We start from the raw sequence: 13469 nt of genomic DNA on the forward strand, positions 1-13469 counted from the left end.
CGGGAGGCGGGGCGCCAGTCTCCCGGCATCGGTGAAATGAGCGGCGTCTACATCTAGAGGGCATCTAGGTCATTTCACCCTCACCGGGATATGACAGTCGGGAAGCCGGCTGTCGGTATAATGTCAGCCAGCTTCCTGATTGCATTCCGTATTCTTTGGCCCATGCATTGTACTACAAGTCTCAGCATGGTAGCACCTCTTATTATGTTTAAAATGAGGGTGTGCAGTCCAAGTCTCTCCCCCTTTAGAATGCCATTTTGTATATAGAATGGTTTTATACCTTCCATATATACAAATTGTTACTGTATGTACTGCAATTAAATATAAATAAGGATTGATGAACGTTTTGAACCTTAGTAAATTACATGGTTTGCAATTCTCACATCAAAATGTCAATACACATGTGGTTTGGTATGGCTGTTCCATAGCAAATCTTCCCCCCAGGGCTTTTCTTTTGAACCAAATGTAATAATTACTTGCACTTGCTTTATCCTACAGGATGATCAGATATTACCTGCAGGATGGTCCTGTGTTGGAAGACAGATAAAATAAGTAATTTGCTCACAATGTTTTTTATTTTTAATAATTATAGGATTTAGTATTTAATGAACATTTGCAATGAATCAAATTAATTATTTAGTAGTGGAGCTGCATATGGAACTGACTCGGGCACCAGGTTTCAGTGGATTATGATGGGAGTGTATAACTGAGATATTATAAGGGCACAGTTGTGCCCTTATATTAAGGCTGAATTGAATAAACAGAATTTTCCATAGGGAATTACTGAGATGGGGGCATGGTATTTGAGGGGCTACATCTCAAAAGTTTTTTGGACTTACCAAGCTGAAATTTGCCATGGACGGGTAGAACTGTCACTCAGTGCTGCATGCCAAATTTCAGGCCACAAAATTTAAAAATGAGTAATTGGGAGCAGCAGCAGCACCTGCCCTCTTACCTGAGGGGGGCTGCCGCTGCTGCTGGCTTGGGTCCCGGCGCCTGCTCAATGAATCTGGCAGGCATCGGGACCCATGCATGCGCATGAGTGTCGGTGGTGCGGTGCATGCACACGCTTAACACCAGTTTCTCGAGGCTGCATTGTTTGCAGCCCTGAGAAGCCCTGTAGGGCTGCTCGAAAGGCAGAACAGTGACTTCCACTGGAAACTGTTCTCTGCTGATCGCAGCCAGGACTGGCAGTCCCATGGGGAGGAAACATTTCCTCTTCAGTGTGACTGGCAGGTGGTGCTTCCAATGGGAAGCTACCTCTAGTCACAGTGAAGCCACAGTGAAGTCACACTGAAGTGAAGTCACAGTGAAGCCAATGTAGTCACTCACTGCAGTGGTGGATTTTCCTGGGGGGCTGAAGCCTCGCAGCCCCTAGGTAAGATTCGCCACTGTTTGGGAGTTATCTAAAGTTTAAACTGTCAGTTTTTTTCTTCCGCTTACTGTTTGGTCAAAACTGCCACTTTTCTGCTTTAGTCTATGGGGGATTTTTGGAAAGGCATAACTCAGGGTAGAGGACTAATTAAGACTTGGGGGTAAATATACTAATAATCGAGTGTGATCAAGTTTTTTTTCAACTCGATTAGCATCACCAAAACTTGGGTGATTTGAGGCGCCTGAAACTCACAAATATAAAAAGAAGTGAGTTTAGCTGAGAGTGAGATGGCTGATGGTGAAGCAGATTGAGATATCTCCCCCGAGTAACAAGTTTTGAAGGAGATTAATCACCTGAGAATACAGTGTTTCCTCTCTGCAAAACTCTCCAGAGCAAGCAGCCTGAACATATCAGTGAGATATGTGAAGGCTGTTTGTGTGTTATACCGGTAAAAAATGGGTTAAATGTAGAAAAAATAATGACGTAGGGCATCCCCCCCAAAAGCATAACCAGCCCCGGACTGCTCAGCCAGTGCTGGTTCCTAAAATTACGGGGAAAAGGTTAGTATGGTTCCCCTGTAATTTAGGAACCAACACCTGGCTTCAGGGCCAGTGCTGGTTTTAAATATAGGGGTAAAAATGCGTAGGGGTCCGCCTATATTTAAAACCAGCACCGGACCAAAACCAAACTGGGTGTAATGCCACAGCCAGGAGACCCTATTACCAAATCTCCATGGCCAAAGCATTTGCACCCCATGCTGGTCAGTCCAAGCTGGGATATCAGGGGAGGTGGGGACCCATGGAAAAAAGGGTCATCCCTTTCCCAAAACCCCATGCTTGGTCTGAAGCCCAGGGCTCTTCCCTGCACCCCTGAGCTGTGGGTACAGGGGTAATAATGTGTAAATAGTTCCAAACTATTGTATTTTACAGTGAAACTACAGGTGCCAGCATACCTGCCCTTTTGCACTTGTGGAGCTACAAGTGCCAGCAGGCGGCCATAACCCGTACCCCACTGTAAAATAAATAGTTAAAAAAGACTAGACTGCATGTGTGTATTCCAATGAGCACACAATTCTGTGAATTAGCAGCTCCACCATTTTGTGAGTGACAGCAATCTCACGCAGTGAGAGTGCTGAATCTGCAGTTAACCACAGGGTGTGATGGCATACCATACCCGTATTGCGCAATAAACACATCCATTAAGGCATCAGCCTTAATGATCAGAATTTCATTGTTTTTTTAGTTTGAGTGGCAGAAATTCAGTAGGTTGTGTGAAATTTCAGATCATGTTTAAGAAGCCTTAATGGGACATGTGAAACCGTAAGGTTTTTTGCCTATGTTATAAATACAATATTGTTTAGTACTCTTAGGATATAATAATTATTGAACATTTTCAATTACTCAAATTAATTTTTTCTCTTAGTTTTAACCAAATGCATATCTTTATTGCTCTCTTTACATCTTTATTCTGTAGGCTGTATATCAGTGGATTTAACATGGGTGTGACTACAGTGTAAAGTACAGTGAAGATCATCTCCAGAACCCTGTAGTGGTCATTGGGTGGCATTATAAAGACAGAGGTAATTGTCACATAAAACATGGTGAGGACCATAAGGTGGGATGAGCAGGTGGAGAAGGCTTTTCTCCTGCCATCTCTGGATTTAATCTTCAGGATGGCAATAATTATTTTGATATAAGACAATAAACTGCAGTAGAATGGACAAAATCCATAAAGCAGCAATTCTACATATATCACTATAACAAACAGCTCCTTGTTGGTACTTGCAATGTCCATGAAAGATTTAGCATCACAGAAGTATCGGTGGATTGTGTATGAATAATAGAAATACATATTTGAGGCTGATAATGTAATAAGAAAAGAATTCAAACAACCAGATAGCCATAGTGCAGCCGTGAGTTGTACACAAAGTTTCCAGTTGAATATACAGTGATAGTGTAAGGGATTACATATAGCAACATACCGGTCATAGGCCATTGTCAAAAAAAGGACAATTTCTATACTAACAAATACATCATAAAAATACAACTGGGTAAAGCACTGTATGAAGGACATTGTGTAATTCCCAGACAGTAACATGTACAGCAACTTAGGGACCGTGACTGTTGTGTAACAAAGATCTATTAAGGACAAATTACCAAGGAACAGATACATTGGGGTGTGTAACTTCTTATCCATATATATGACCGTTATTACAACAGAATTTGCTATGAGACCTGTTAGGTATAATATAAGAAACACAGTGAACAAAAATGAATTATACGCTGATATAGTAGAAAAAGCCACAACATGGAATTCTGGAAAAGTTGTGTAATCATAAAATTCTGGAAAATAATTTGATTATATATTTTTTTAAGATAAGGTTTCCAAAAATTGGTTTTAATGGAAAGAGGAGATTCAGGCGTTAACTGATCAGAGTATCCTGTGATTTCTTGACAGATGACATCATCAGGAGAACACATGGGCATGAAAAAAGCATGACAGTGAGTAATGACTCAGTTGTTGATGTAACAAAACATTTTTATAGACATATAGTATAGAAATTCATTTATCTAACACTTCAGCCACTGAAGAATTATATAAAAGATTATCAGGGTTGCTGTAGTGAGAAGGTGAGACTAATTTGGGAGATTGAGATAAAGATAGTGTAGTGATGGTGAGGGCTCCAGAGCTAGCAAGGGAAATTGCAGGTTGTGGGCAGGGAGGGAGCATAGTGTGGTGTGGGAGGATATGAGTGAAGTGATAGGAAGAGGAGGGAGGGAGCAGGATTTAGTGGTGGGGGAGCAGCACTGCAGTTGGGGAGAAGTGAATGAGAGTGGAGTGATGGTAGAGGGAATCAGGGGAGAATAAGACATAAAGAGGAGGAGGGAGAGGAGGAGGCGATAAGGGGGGAAAGATAGAGGTGGGAACAGTGGGCAGAGTAAAAAAGTAGGTAGACACTGAGTGATTGGGATATTGAAGAGAACATGGTCATGGTGTGGATGAGGTCAATAGGGAGAGGAAAAGTGGAGGAAGGAATATAGGATGTAAGACAGAGATAGTGCAGTAGATTTGCAGAATTACAGGTAATGTAAAAAGAGAGTGTTTTTTGCAGCACTGGTCTCTCTTTTTTTCTGTGTAATATTAGTTTTTGTTATCTTTAATGTTACATTTTCTAACTTGGAACATTAGAGGGGTAACTGATCACCTGAAAAGGTCATTGGTTTTTAAGCTACTTAAAACAATATAATTCAGATATTTTGTGGTTAACAGTAACACATTTAGTGGGGAGTAAAACAATGATACTTAAATGCCCCTGGGTAAGTTGGGCTTGTCATTCTATGTACAGTATACTTCATTATCTAGAGGGGCTTTGATTAATAAAACTTAATTTGTGCTACAGTCATTGACACTTATGGCCATTATGTTTTGTTTTGGTGGTTTATATTTCTCCTCCTTTTTGATTTGATGTTTTAAAACAGGCTGCCGGAATCCCTTGATACACCTGTGGTATTCCTGGGAGTTTTCAAAGCTGTTATAGACCCAGGCCCTGATTCAGAGCCGGACGCTCTGACAGAGCGCTCGCTCTGAATCAGGGCCGTCCCTTCTCCTTTTTGGAGCAGCCCCCTGGCCGCTCGTATAGCTGTGGGTGACCCACAGCTACAGCGAGCGGCCAAAATGATGGTCGCGATGGTCAAGACCATTGCGACCATCGGGTTTGCAATGAGACCCTTGTTGTAGGGTCTCGCTGCCGCAAGTCCTGGAATGCTTTTGGCTCTATCAGGAGTGCTTTTGGCTCTAAAAGCACTCCCACTGACATCACTAGTGATGTCAGTGGGGCTGGCCCCAGACAGTAGGCATTCCCATGGGAACGCCTCCATCTGGGCAGCCACGCCCCCGGCACACCAAAGGGGGTGTGCTGTCAATCACCATCGACAGCATGCCCCCTTTGGTGCAAGTCCCATAACGATGGCTTGGCCGTCGTTATTCGGGTCTCACGCATGCGCACGACGGAGCCGCCACCTTCGTGCACATGCACACTTGAGCAACATCGACCCGCTTGCAAGCGCTCAGCGCTCGCAAGCGGGTCTAAATCAGGCCCCCAGTCTTAGGTGGTGGGCCTCTATGAGCTCCTATAGTCAGAGTGCTTCTGGTTTTTTAACATTTGTAAAAGAATTGGGATGGGTGGATGTGTGGAGACTTAAAGATCCTGAGGTTAACCAATTATCCTTTCTCTCTTCCACTTACTGTATCACACTTTTTTCCCATGTAGACCTTGCCTTGCTGCCCAATATATTTCATATGGAATATAAAGCAAGAAGTGTATCAGACCATTCACCATTGGTAAAAAAATTGGATTGGGTTGTTCCCAGAGGATTAGGATTATGGAAATTACATCCATCATGGTTACTACAAATGGGGGTAGGGTTAGAGCTGTAAGAGATTTGGGAAGGATATTTTGCAGTAAATGTTGATAGTGCCAACAATTGTATGGGATGCCTTTAAGGCCTTTCTAAGGGTCCTTTATACGGCGAGTGGCTGAGATTAAAGTGCAGTATAGGAAAATGGAAATTGACTTAGAAACTACTAGTAAAAATCTAGAGATACAATATATTGGGGATAAACTAGATTATTTTAGAAAATTTATTGAACACTGTGCTCTGATAGATGGGGGTTGGTTGGAGATGAGGTTTGTGTGGAGGAGAGGGGTTGGTGGAGGGTGGGGAGAGGTGGTCTGTGCCCAGCTTTCCTTAGAGGTGTCCAGTCTCTAGATAAGCATATGAAGGTGAGAATAGGCAGCGCTGCACAGGTGAGGATGGTGGAAAATAAGGGGCGGGGGAAGGGGGAAGGGGGAGGATTGGGAGAGGGCAACAGCCCAGGGATGGGGTAGTTTTGTCTGGTGCTGATAAAGTGGTGTGCATTATTATCTAGTAATTACGTGAATGAAGACTAAAACAGTGTGTACAGGGTGAACAGATGTTTAATAACAGTACACAAAGTGAGACACAGTGCTCGAGGATACTGCGGGCCCAAAACTCAGAACCATGTGATCAGCCTCATGAGTTGAAGAGGGTACGTTCAAACCCTGCATATGCTGATGGTGATAAAGTCAATCATGTGATTAGCTGGTGGGCTTGCGGTCAACCCAGTTTGGTATAGTCCAGTGCTAGAGGTGACGTTCCGCTTAGACTTGGTCACTTACTGGTAAGTGTGGTGGTTGAGGGAGTTAGTTAGCTAGATTATACCTGTATCCAATGGGTGGCTGCACAGGAGGCAGATAACTCAAGAATATTGTTTCAGTTACACAGATTTTATATGCAGGTAGATAAGAAGCGTAGTTTATGGTCACATATGGTGCAGGCTGAACGCCCCACAACTTGTGTTTTGGAATTACAAGGTAGATGGGTCTATAGTTACCTCTACTCCAGACATTGTTGAGACATTCACTTCTTATTTTAAATCTCTATATGCTACTCGCTTGACCTGTGATGTTTCTGCTTTGCAGATATATGTAACTTCGGGAAATCTCACTCAGTTATCTCAGGAGTACAGAGAATACCTTGATTCCCCTCTGACAGTGTAAGAGGTGGGGGCAGCCACAACATCGTTCCCTATTGGTAAAACGCCAGGGCCTGATGGCATTCCTATTGAGGTATATAAAAATCATGCCAAAATATTTGTTCCAAAATTGTTAGAAATATTCAATATGATCTTCCGCTACTTGCACACCCTGCCATATGTAACCTACACAGATGGCTGCCTCGGATGGTTCACTCTTGGGCAGGATGAACAAACACGTGGATCTATTAATTCAGTGCATTTAATTTTTCAAATGTTTCAGTCACCTGTGAATCTCATGCCCGAACTGCAGCACTGTTTGCTGTATTTACTAATCCATGTTATGTGAAATGTACTTCCACCCCACTGTATGCTATACTGGTGTGCTATACATCCACTGAAGTGCATCCTCCATGGGCAGGATGTACTTCACGTGGATCTATTCAAAAAGGGTATATCATACTGCCACACATGTGTCAGTTTTCCAATATATTCCTTGGGTCCTTGTATGGTTTATCACCCACAGTGCAACCTTCGTAGTGCACCCACCATGGCTGCCTCACCTGGTACACTCGTGGATGGGATGAAAAATACATGGACCTGACTATTATATTGGGACCCTACTCCTAGCATCAGGATGCTGCAACCACCCATTTTGTGTCATCTCTTCTAGACGTAACCTATTCCACACAGGGTAATCCTACGTAGTGCGCCAAAGACGGCTGCCTCATTTGGTACCTTTGTGGGTGGAATATATAACCAATGGAAGTTATTTACCAAAATGTCTGCACCAACCCTGCAATACGCTTATTGTCTCGGTGTGGTTTTCAATTTTTTTCCAACACCAAATCCTTGTACAATGTACCATGTTTTCTGATGTCTGTAAAGTGACTTTGAGTCCTATGGGAGAAAAGCGCTATATAAATAAATTTATTATTATTATCTTTGAAGAGGGCTGCTTCCCTTCATCTAGGTCAGAGGCAATTATTTTCATTTTTCCAAAACCAGGAAAAGATTCCAAACTTTTGGATTCCTACCATCCAATTTCATTACTACCCACAGACATAAAGATTTAGCTAAAATCTTGGCTATCCATTTAAATAAAGTTATAGCATTAGTGATACATCTGGACCAGTCTGGTTTTATGCCAGATATGTTGACCGCAGTTAACATCCATCGGTTATATACTCACTTGCAGATATCCCATGGGGAGGAGACCTCCTCAGTCATAGTGTCATGGGATGTGGCTAATGCATTCGACTCTGTGGAGTAGCCCTTCCTGTGGTGGGTCATGCATCAATTTGGATTTGGCCCAATTTACCAGAAATGGGTACAATTATTATAGGATAGGCCGAGTGCCAGATTGTCTATGAATGGTTCTATTGCTTCCACTTTTCCACGTGTCAGGGATGCCCATTGTCTCCATCATTATTTGCTTAGGTGATGGAGCCACTGGCTTGTAATCTATGGTTTCATTCAGACGTTATAGGTTTGCAAGTGGCTGGAAGGGAAGATAGGGTGGCTTTATATGCTGTCAACTAATTATTGATTTTATCTAATTGTGTTATCAAACGCCCTCTATCTTGGTCTTCCAGCAAAAAGAATTGCACCACTTGCAGATGGTACAAAATGCAGCTGCCAGGCTATTAACCAACCAGCCCCATTCTAGCCACATAACACCCCTTCTCTACTCCCTTCACTGGCTGCCTGTCAGATGGCAAATTGTTTTCAATATTGGCTTACTGACTTTCAAAGCCCTACATGACCAGGGCCCAAGGTACCTGAAGCAGCTTACTGTCTCACTTGATTACTGTGATCCACTGATGAATTACTATTAGCAGTACCTAGAATCTCCCGAAATTCATCTGGAGGTTGAGCTTTCAGCTTTGTGGCTCCCACTCTATGGAACTCACTTCCCCACACAGTTTGAGATGCCTCCAACCCTAGAGTCCTTCAAAAATAGACTCAAGACCCTATTCACCCAATCATTTCACTATTGTCCCTTGTTAAGCTTGTTTTGTATTTTGTGCTGTAAGGGCAAATTTAAAGCACTTTGAGTCCTTTTAGGAGAAAAGATTTATATAAATAACATTATTATTATTATTATTATTATTATTATTATTATTATAAACTGCAGGCCCAAAACTCAGAACCATGTGATGAGCCTCATGAGTTGAAGTGGGTACATTCAAACCCTGCATATGCTGATGGTGATAAAGTCAATCATGCGATTAGCTGGTGGGCTTGCGGTCAACCCAGTTTGGTATAGTCCAGTGCTAGAGATGACGTTCCGCTTAGACTTGGTCACTTACTGGTAAGTGTGGTGGTTGAGGGAGTTAGTTAGATAGATTATACCTGTAACCAATGGGTGGCTGCACAGGAGGCAGATAACTCAAGAATATTGTTTCAGTTACACAGATTTTATATGCAGGCAGATAAGAGTGGTAGTTTACGATCACATATGGTGCAGGCTGAACGCCCCACAACTTGTGTTTTGGAATTACTAGGTAGACGGGTCTATAGTTACCTCTACTCCAGACATTGTTGAGACATTCACTTCTTATTTTAAATCTCTATATGCTACTCACTTGACCTGTGATGTTTCTGCTTTGCAGACATATATAACTTTGGTAAATCTCATTCAGTTATGTCAGGAGTACAGAGAATACCTTGATTCCCTTCTGACAGTGTAAGAGGTGGGGGCAGCCATAACATCGTTCTCTATTGGTAAAACACCAGGGCCTGATGGCGTTCCTATTGAGGTATATAAAAATCATGCCAAAATATTTGTTCCAAAATTGTTAGAAATATTCAATATGATCTTCAGCTACTTGCACACCCTGCCATATGTAACCTACACAGTGCGCCCCAGATGGCTGCCTTGGATGGTTCATTCTTGGGCAGGATGAACAAACACGTGGATCTATTAATTCAGTGCATTTCATTTTTCAAATGTTTCAGTGACCTGTAAATCTCATGCCCGAACTGCAGCACTGTTTGCTGTATTTACTAATCCCTGTTAAGTAAAATGTACTTCCACCCCACTGTATGCTATACTGGTGTGCTATACATCCACTGAAGTGCATCCTCCATGGGCAGGATGTACTTCACGTGGATCTATTCACAAAGGGTATATCATACTGCCACACATGTGTCAGTTTTCCAATATATTCCTTGGGTCCTTGTATGGTTTATCACCTACAGTGCAAACTTCGTAGTGCGCCCACCATGGCTGCCTCACCTGGTACACTTGTGGATGGGATGAAAAATACATGGACCTGACTATTATGTTGGGAACATACTCCGAGCATCAGGATGCTGCAACCACCCATTTTGTGTCATCTCTTCTAGACATAACCTATTCCACCCAGGATAATCCTACGTAGTGCGCCCAAGACGGCTGCCTAATTTGGTACCTTTGTGAGTGAAATATATAACCCATGGAAGTTATTTGCCAAAATGTCTGCACCAACCCTGCAATATATTATTGTGCTCTCAGGTTTCGGTTGATTTTAATTATCTCGGTGTGGTTTTCTATTTTTTTCCAACACCAAATCCTTGTACAATGTACCATGTTTTCTGATGTCTGTAAAGCGACTTTGAGTCCTATGGGAGAAAAACACTATATGAATAAAATTATTATTATTATTATCTTTGAAGAGGGCTGCTTCCCTTCATCTAGGTCAGAGGCAATTATTTTCGTTTTTCCAAAACCAGGGAAAAATTCCAAACTTTTGGATTCCTACTATCCAATTTCATTACTTCCCACAGACATAAAGATTTAGCTAAAATCTTAGCTATCCATTTAAATAAAGTTATAACATTAGTAATACATCCGGACCAGTCTGGTTTTATGCCAGATATGTTGACTGCAGTTAACATCCATCGGTTATATACTCACTTGCAGATATCCCATGGGGAGGAGTCCTCCTCAGTCATAGTGTCATGGGATGTGGCTAATGCATTCGACTGTGTGGAGTAGCCCTTCCTGTGGGGGGGTCATGCATCAATTTGGATTTGGCCCAACTTAACAGAAATGGGTACAATTAGATAGGCCGAGTGCCAGATTGTCTATGAATGGTTCTTTTTCTTCCACTTTTCCACGTGTCAGGGATGCCCATTGTCTCCATCATTATTTGCTTAGGTGATGGAGCCACTGGCTTGTATTCTACAGTCTCATTCAGACATTATAGGTTTGCAAGTGGCTGGAAGGGAAGATAGGGTGGCTTTATATGCTGACAACTAATTATTGATTTTATCTAATTATGTTATCAAATGCCCTCTACCTTGGTCTTCCAGCAAAAAGAATTGCACCACTTGCAGATGATACAAAATGCAGCTGCCAGGCTATTAACTAACCAGCCCCATTCTAGCCACATAACACCCCTTCTCTACTCCCTTCACTGGCTGCCTGTCTGATGGCAAATTGTTTTCAATATTGGCTTACTGACTTTCAAAGCCCTACATGACCAGGGCCCAAGGTACCTAAAGCAGCTTCTGATCCCCTACTGTCCCACTTGATTACTGTGATCCACTGATGAAGTACTATTAGCAGTACCTAGAATCTCCCGGAATTCATCTGGAGGTCGAGCTTTCAGCTCTGTGGCTCCGGCTCTATGGAACTCACTGCCCCCCTCAGTTTGAGAGGCTTCCAACTCTAGAGTCCTTCAAAAATAGACTCAAGACCCTATTCACCCAAGCATTTCACTATTGTCCCTTGTTAAGCTTGTTTCGTATTTTGTCCTGTAAAGGCAAATGTAAAGCACTTTGAGTCCTTTTAGGAGAAAAAGATTTATATAAATAACATTATTATTATTATTATTATTATTATTATTATAAACTATCAGTAGTTCTACAAGTCATATATTGATTTGGGGTGTACTCTAGCTTAAAAATTAACTGGGATAAGTCATATACGTATTTTGCCTTTCAGAGGTAGCTGCCCGGTAACTCCTTTAGTTTCTTTGTTGGGTAGACCATTAAAAAAACTGTTGGTATCTGGATAAGAAACACACCTAATGATTTTGTTTCCTTTAATATAAACCCTTTTTTAGTTATGTTAAGGATAAAATTAGGGTGTGGAGCCGACTCCCCCTTACAGTTATGGGTCGGGTCAATTTAATAAAATTGGTCCTGCAACCCAAGCTTTTTTACATACTTCAACATTCTCCTGTATTCCTTTTTGTTGGTATATTTAGGAAAATAAATAGTCTCCGTATTAGTTTACAGATGTGCCCAGCTATATTGTTGCGTCTGGCGTGGCTAATCACGCCAAGCATAGCACGAGACACATGCCCACAATTGGACATGCGCACTGCGTACGTGACCATGCCTCCATAGGAATGTATGGTGCAATCATAGTGCATACCATAGTGTACCATAGTAAATGCAGGCATGGGGAATCACATGGTGCGATGCGTGCACAGGTTTGTGGCGTGATCAGCCACAATGTAACTGGGCGCATCTATAGATACTCTCACTAGGGCAAGATCTGCTGGAGATCTTGCATCGCCAAATTTTAAATATTATTATTATGCAGCTTAAATGGTAAATCTGCAGATATGACTTCAGTACCTGTCTATTGATGCTTTCATGTTTTTTTAGTATCTCAGTCATACTCTGGGTTTTACTCCTCTACAAATATTGTTAGATGGTAGAATTATTGCATCTAGGCTGTCCTTATTAAACCAAGCAATTCAAATTTGGAGGCAGGTCTCCGGCATGATAGAGGCTCCTGGATTAGACCCCAATCCTTCCTTGAGTACTGAAGTACACGACCAAACTGGCCTGTTTACAGACTAACTTAGTCTGGCAGTCGGTAGGTATTTTTACAAAAGGTCAGTTGTACGATAACTCAGTTCTTTGTTTATTTGATCAGCTTAAACAAAAGTATTATTTACCATCAATATTTTTATCAAAACTTGAAAGCTTAGACATGTCTTGTTAACATAGTTTTCAAATTTACCCTGTTTTAATTTCTTCTTTATTTGAAATTTTTGCTGATTCTTGACCCCCGTAAGCCTTTTTCATACTCTTATTTGATTTTACTATCCCTTGACCATTCTAAAAATCTACCTAGACTTAAATCTCAGTGGGAAGAGGATTTGGGTCCTATTAAAGATGAGACTTGGGCTGAGGCATTGAAGTCTTCTAAGGTTTTCAGTGCGACAGTGGTATTCATTATTTACCTGTTAATGGTCAAAGTGTATTTGTTGTCCAGATTATTGGATGTAAACCAATGCATGTTGGTATTGAATTGATTTTATAGTCAATAAATATTTTAAAATGTTAATGGTGGCCTTTGGGCCTTTTTGGGTGTTTTTTTTCTGGTGCGAGGGTTTATTCTAGTGTGACCCCATGGAGGAATTATTTCCTCGAAGATTTCCAACTTCAGTTTCCAGCCCATCATTGTGATTTTGGAGGGTGTTTCCGAGAATTAACCCAAGGAAAGACTTACAAAGATTTCATCATCACAAGATTTGATCCAGGTCTGATATACTGTAATATTTAATTCCTTTTAAATGACTTTTTATATACA

At 41.6% G+C, this 13469-nt stretch overlaps 1 protein-coding gene across 1 annotated transcript; it reads right to left on the minus strand.

Moving 5' to 3' along the window:
• Positions 1–2767: 2767 nt before the first annotated feature.
• LOC148534942 (olfactory receptor 1G1-like) lies at positions 2768–13175 on the minus strand. Its single transcript, XM_088464826.1, has 3 exons — positions 13120–13175; positions 11490–11596; positions 2768–3717 (listed from the first exon to the last, which is right to left on the minus strand). The coding sequence occupies exons 1-3, from the start codon at positions 13173–13175 to the stop codon at positions 2768–2770; spliced, it is 1113 nt and encodes a 370-aa protein (XP_088320952.1).
• Between the last annotated feature and the right edge of the window lie 294 nt (positions 13176–13469).

Source organism: Taudactylus pleione, unplaced genomic scaffold (assembly GCF_031769625.1).
Source record: "Taudactylus pleione unplaced genomic scaffold, aTauple2 ptg000061l, whole genome shotgun sequence".
NCBI lineage: Eukaryota > Metazoa > Chordata > Amphibia > Anura > Myobatrachidae > Taudactylus > Taudactylus pleione.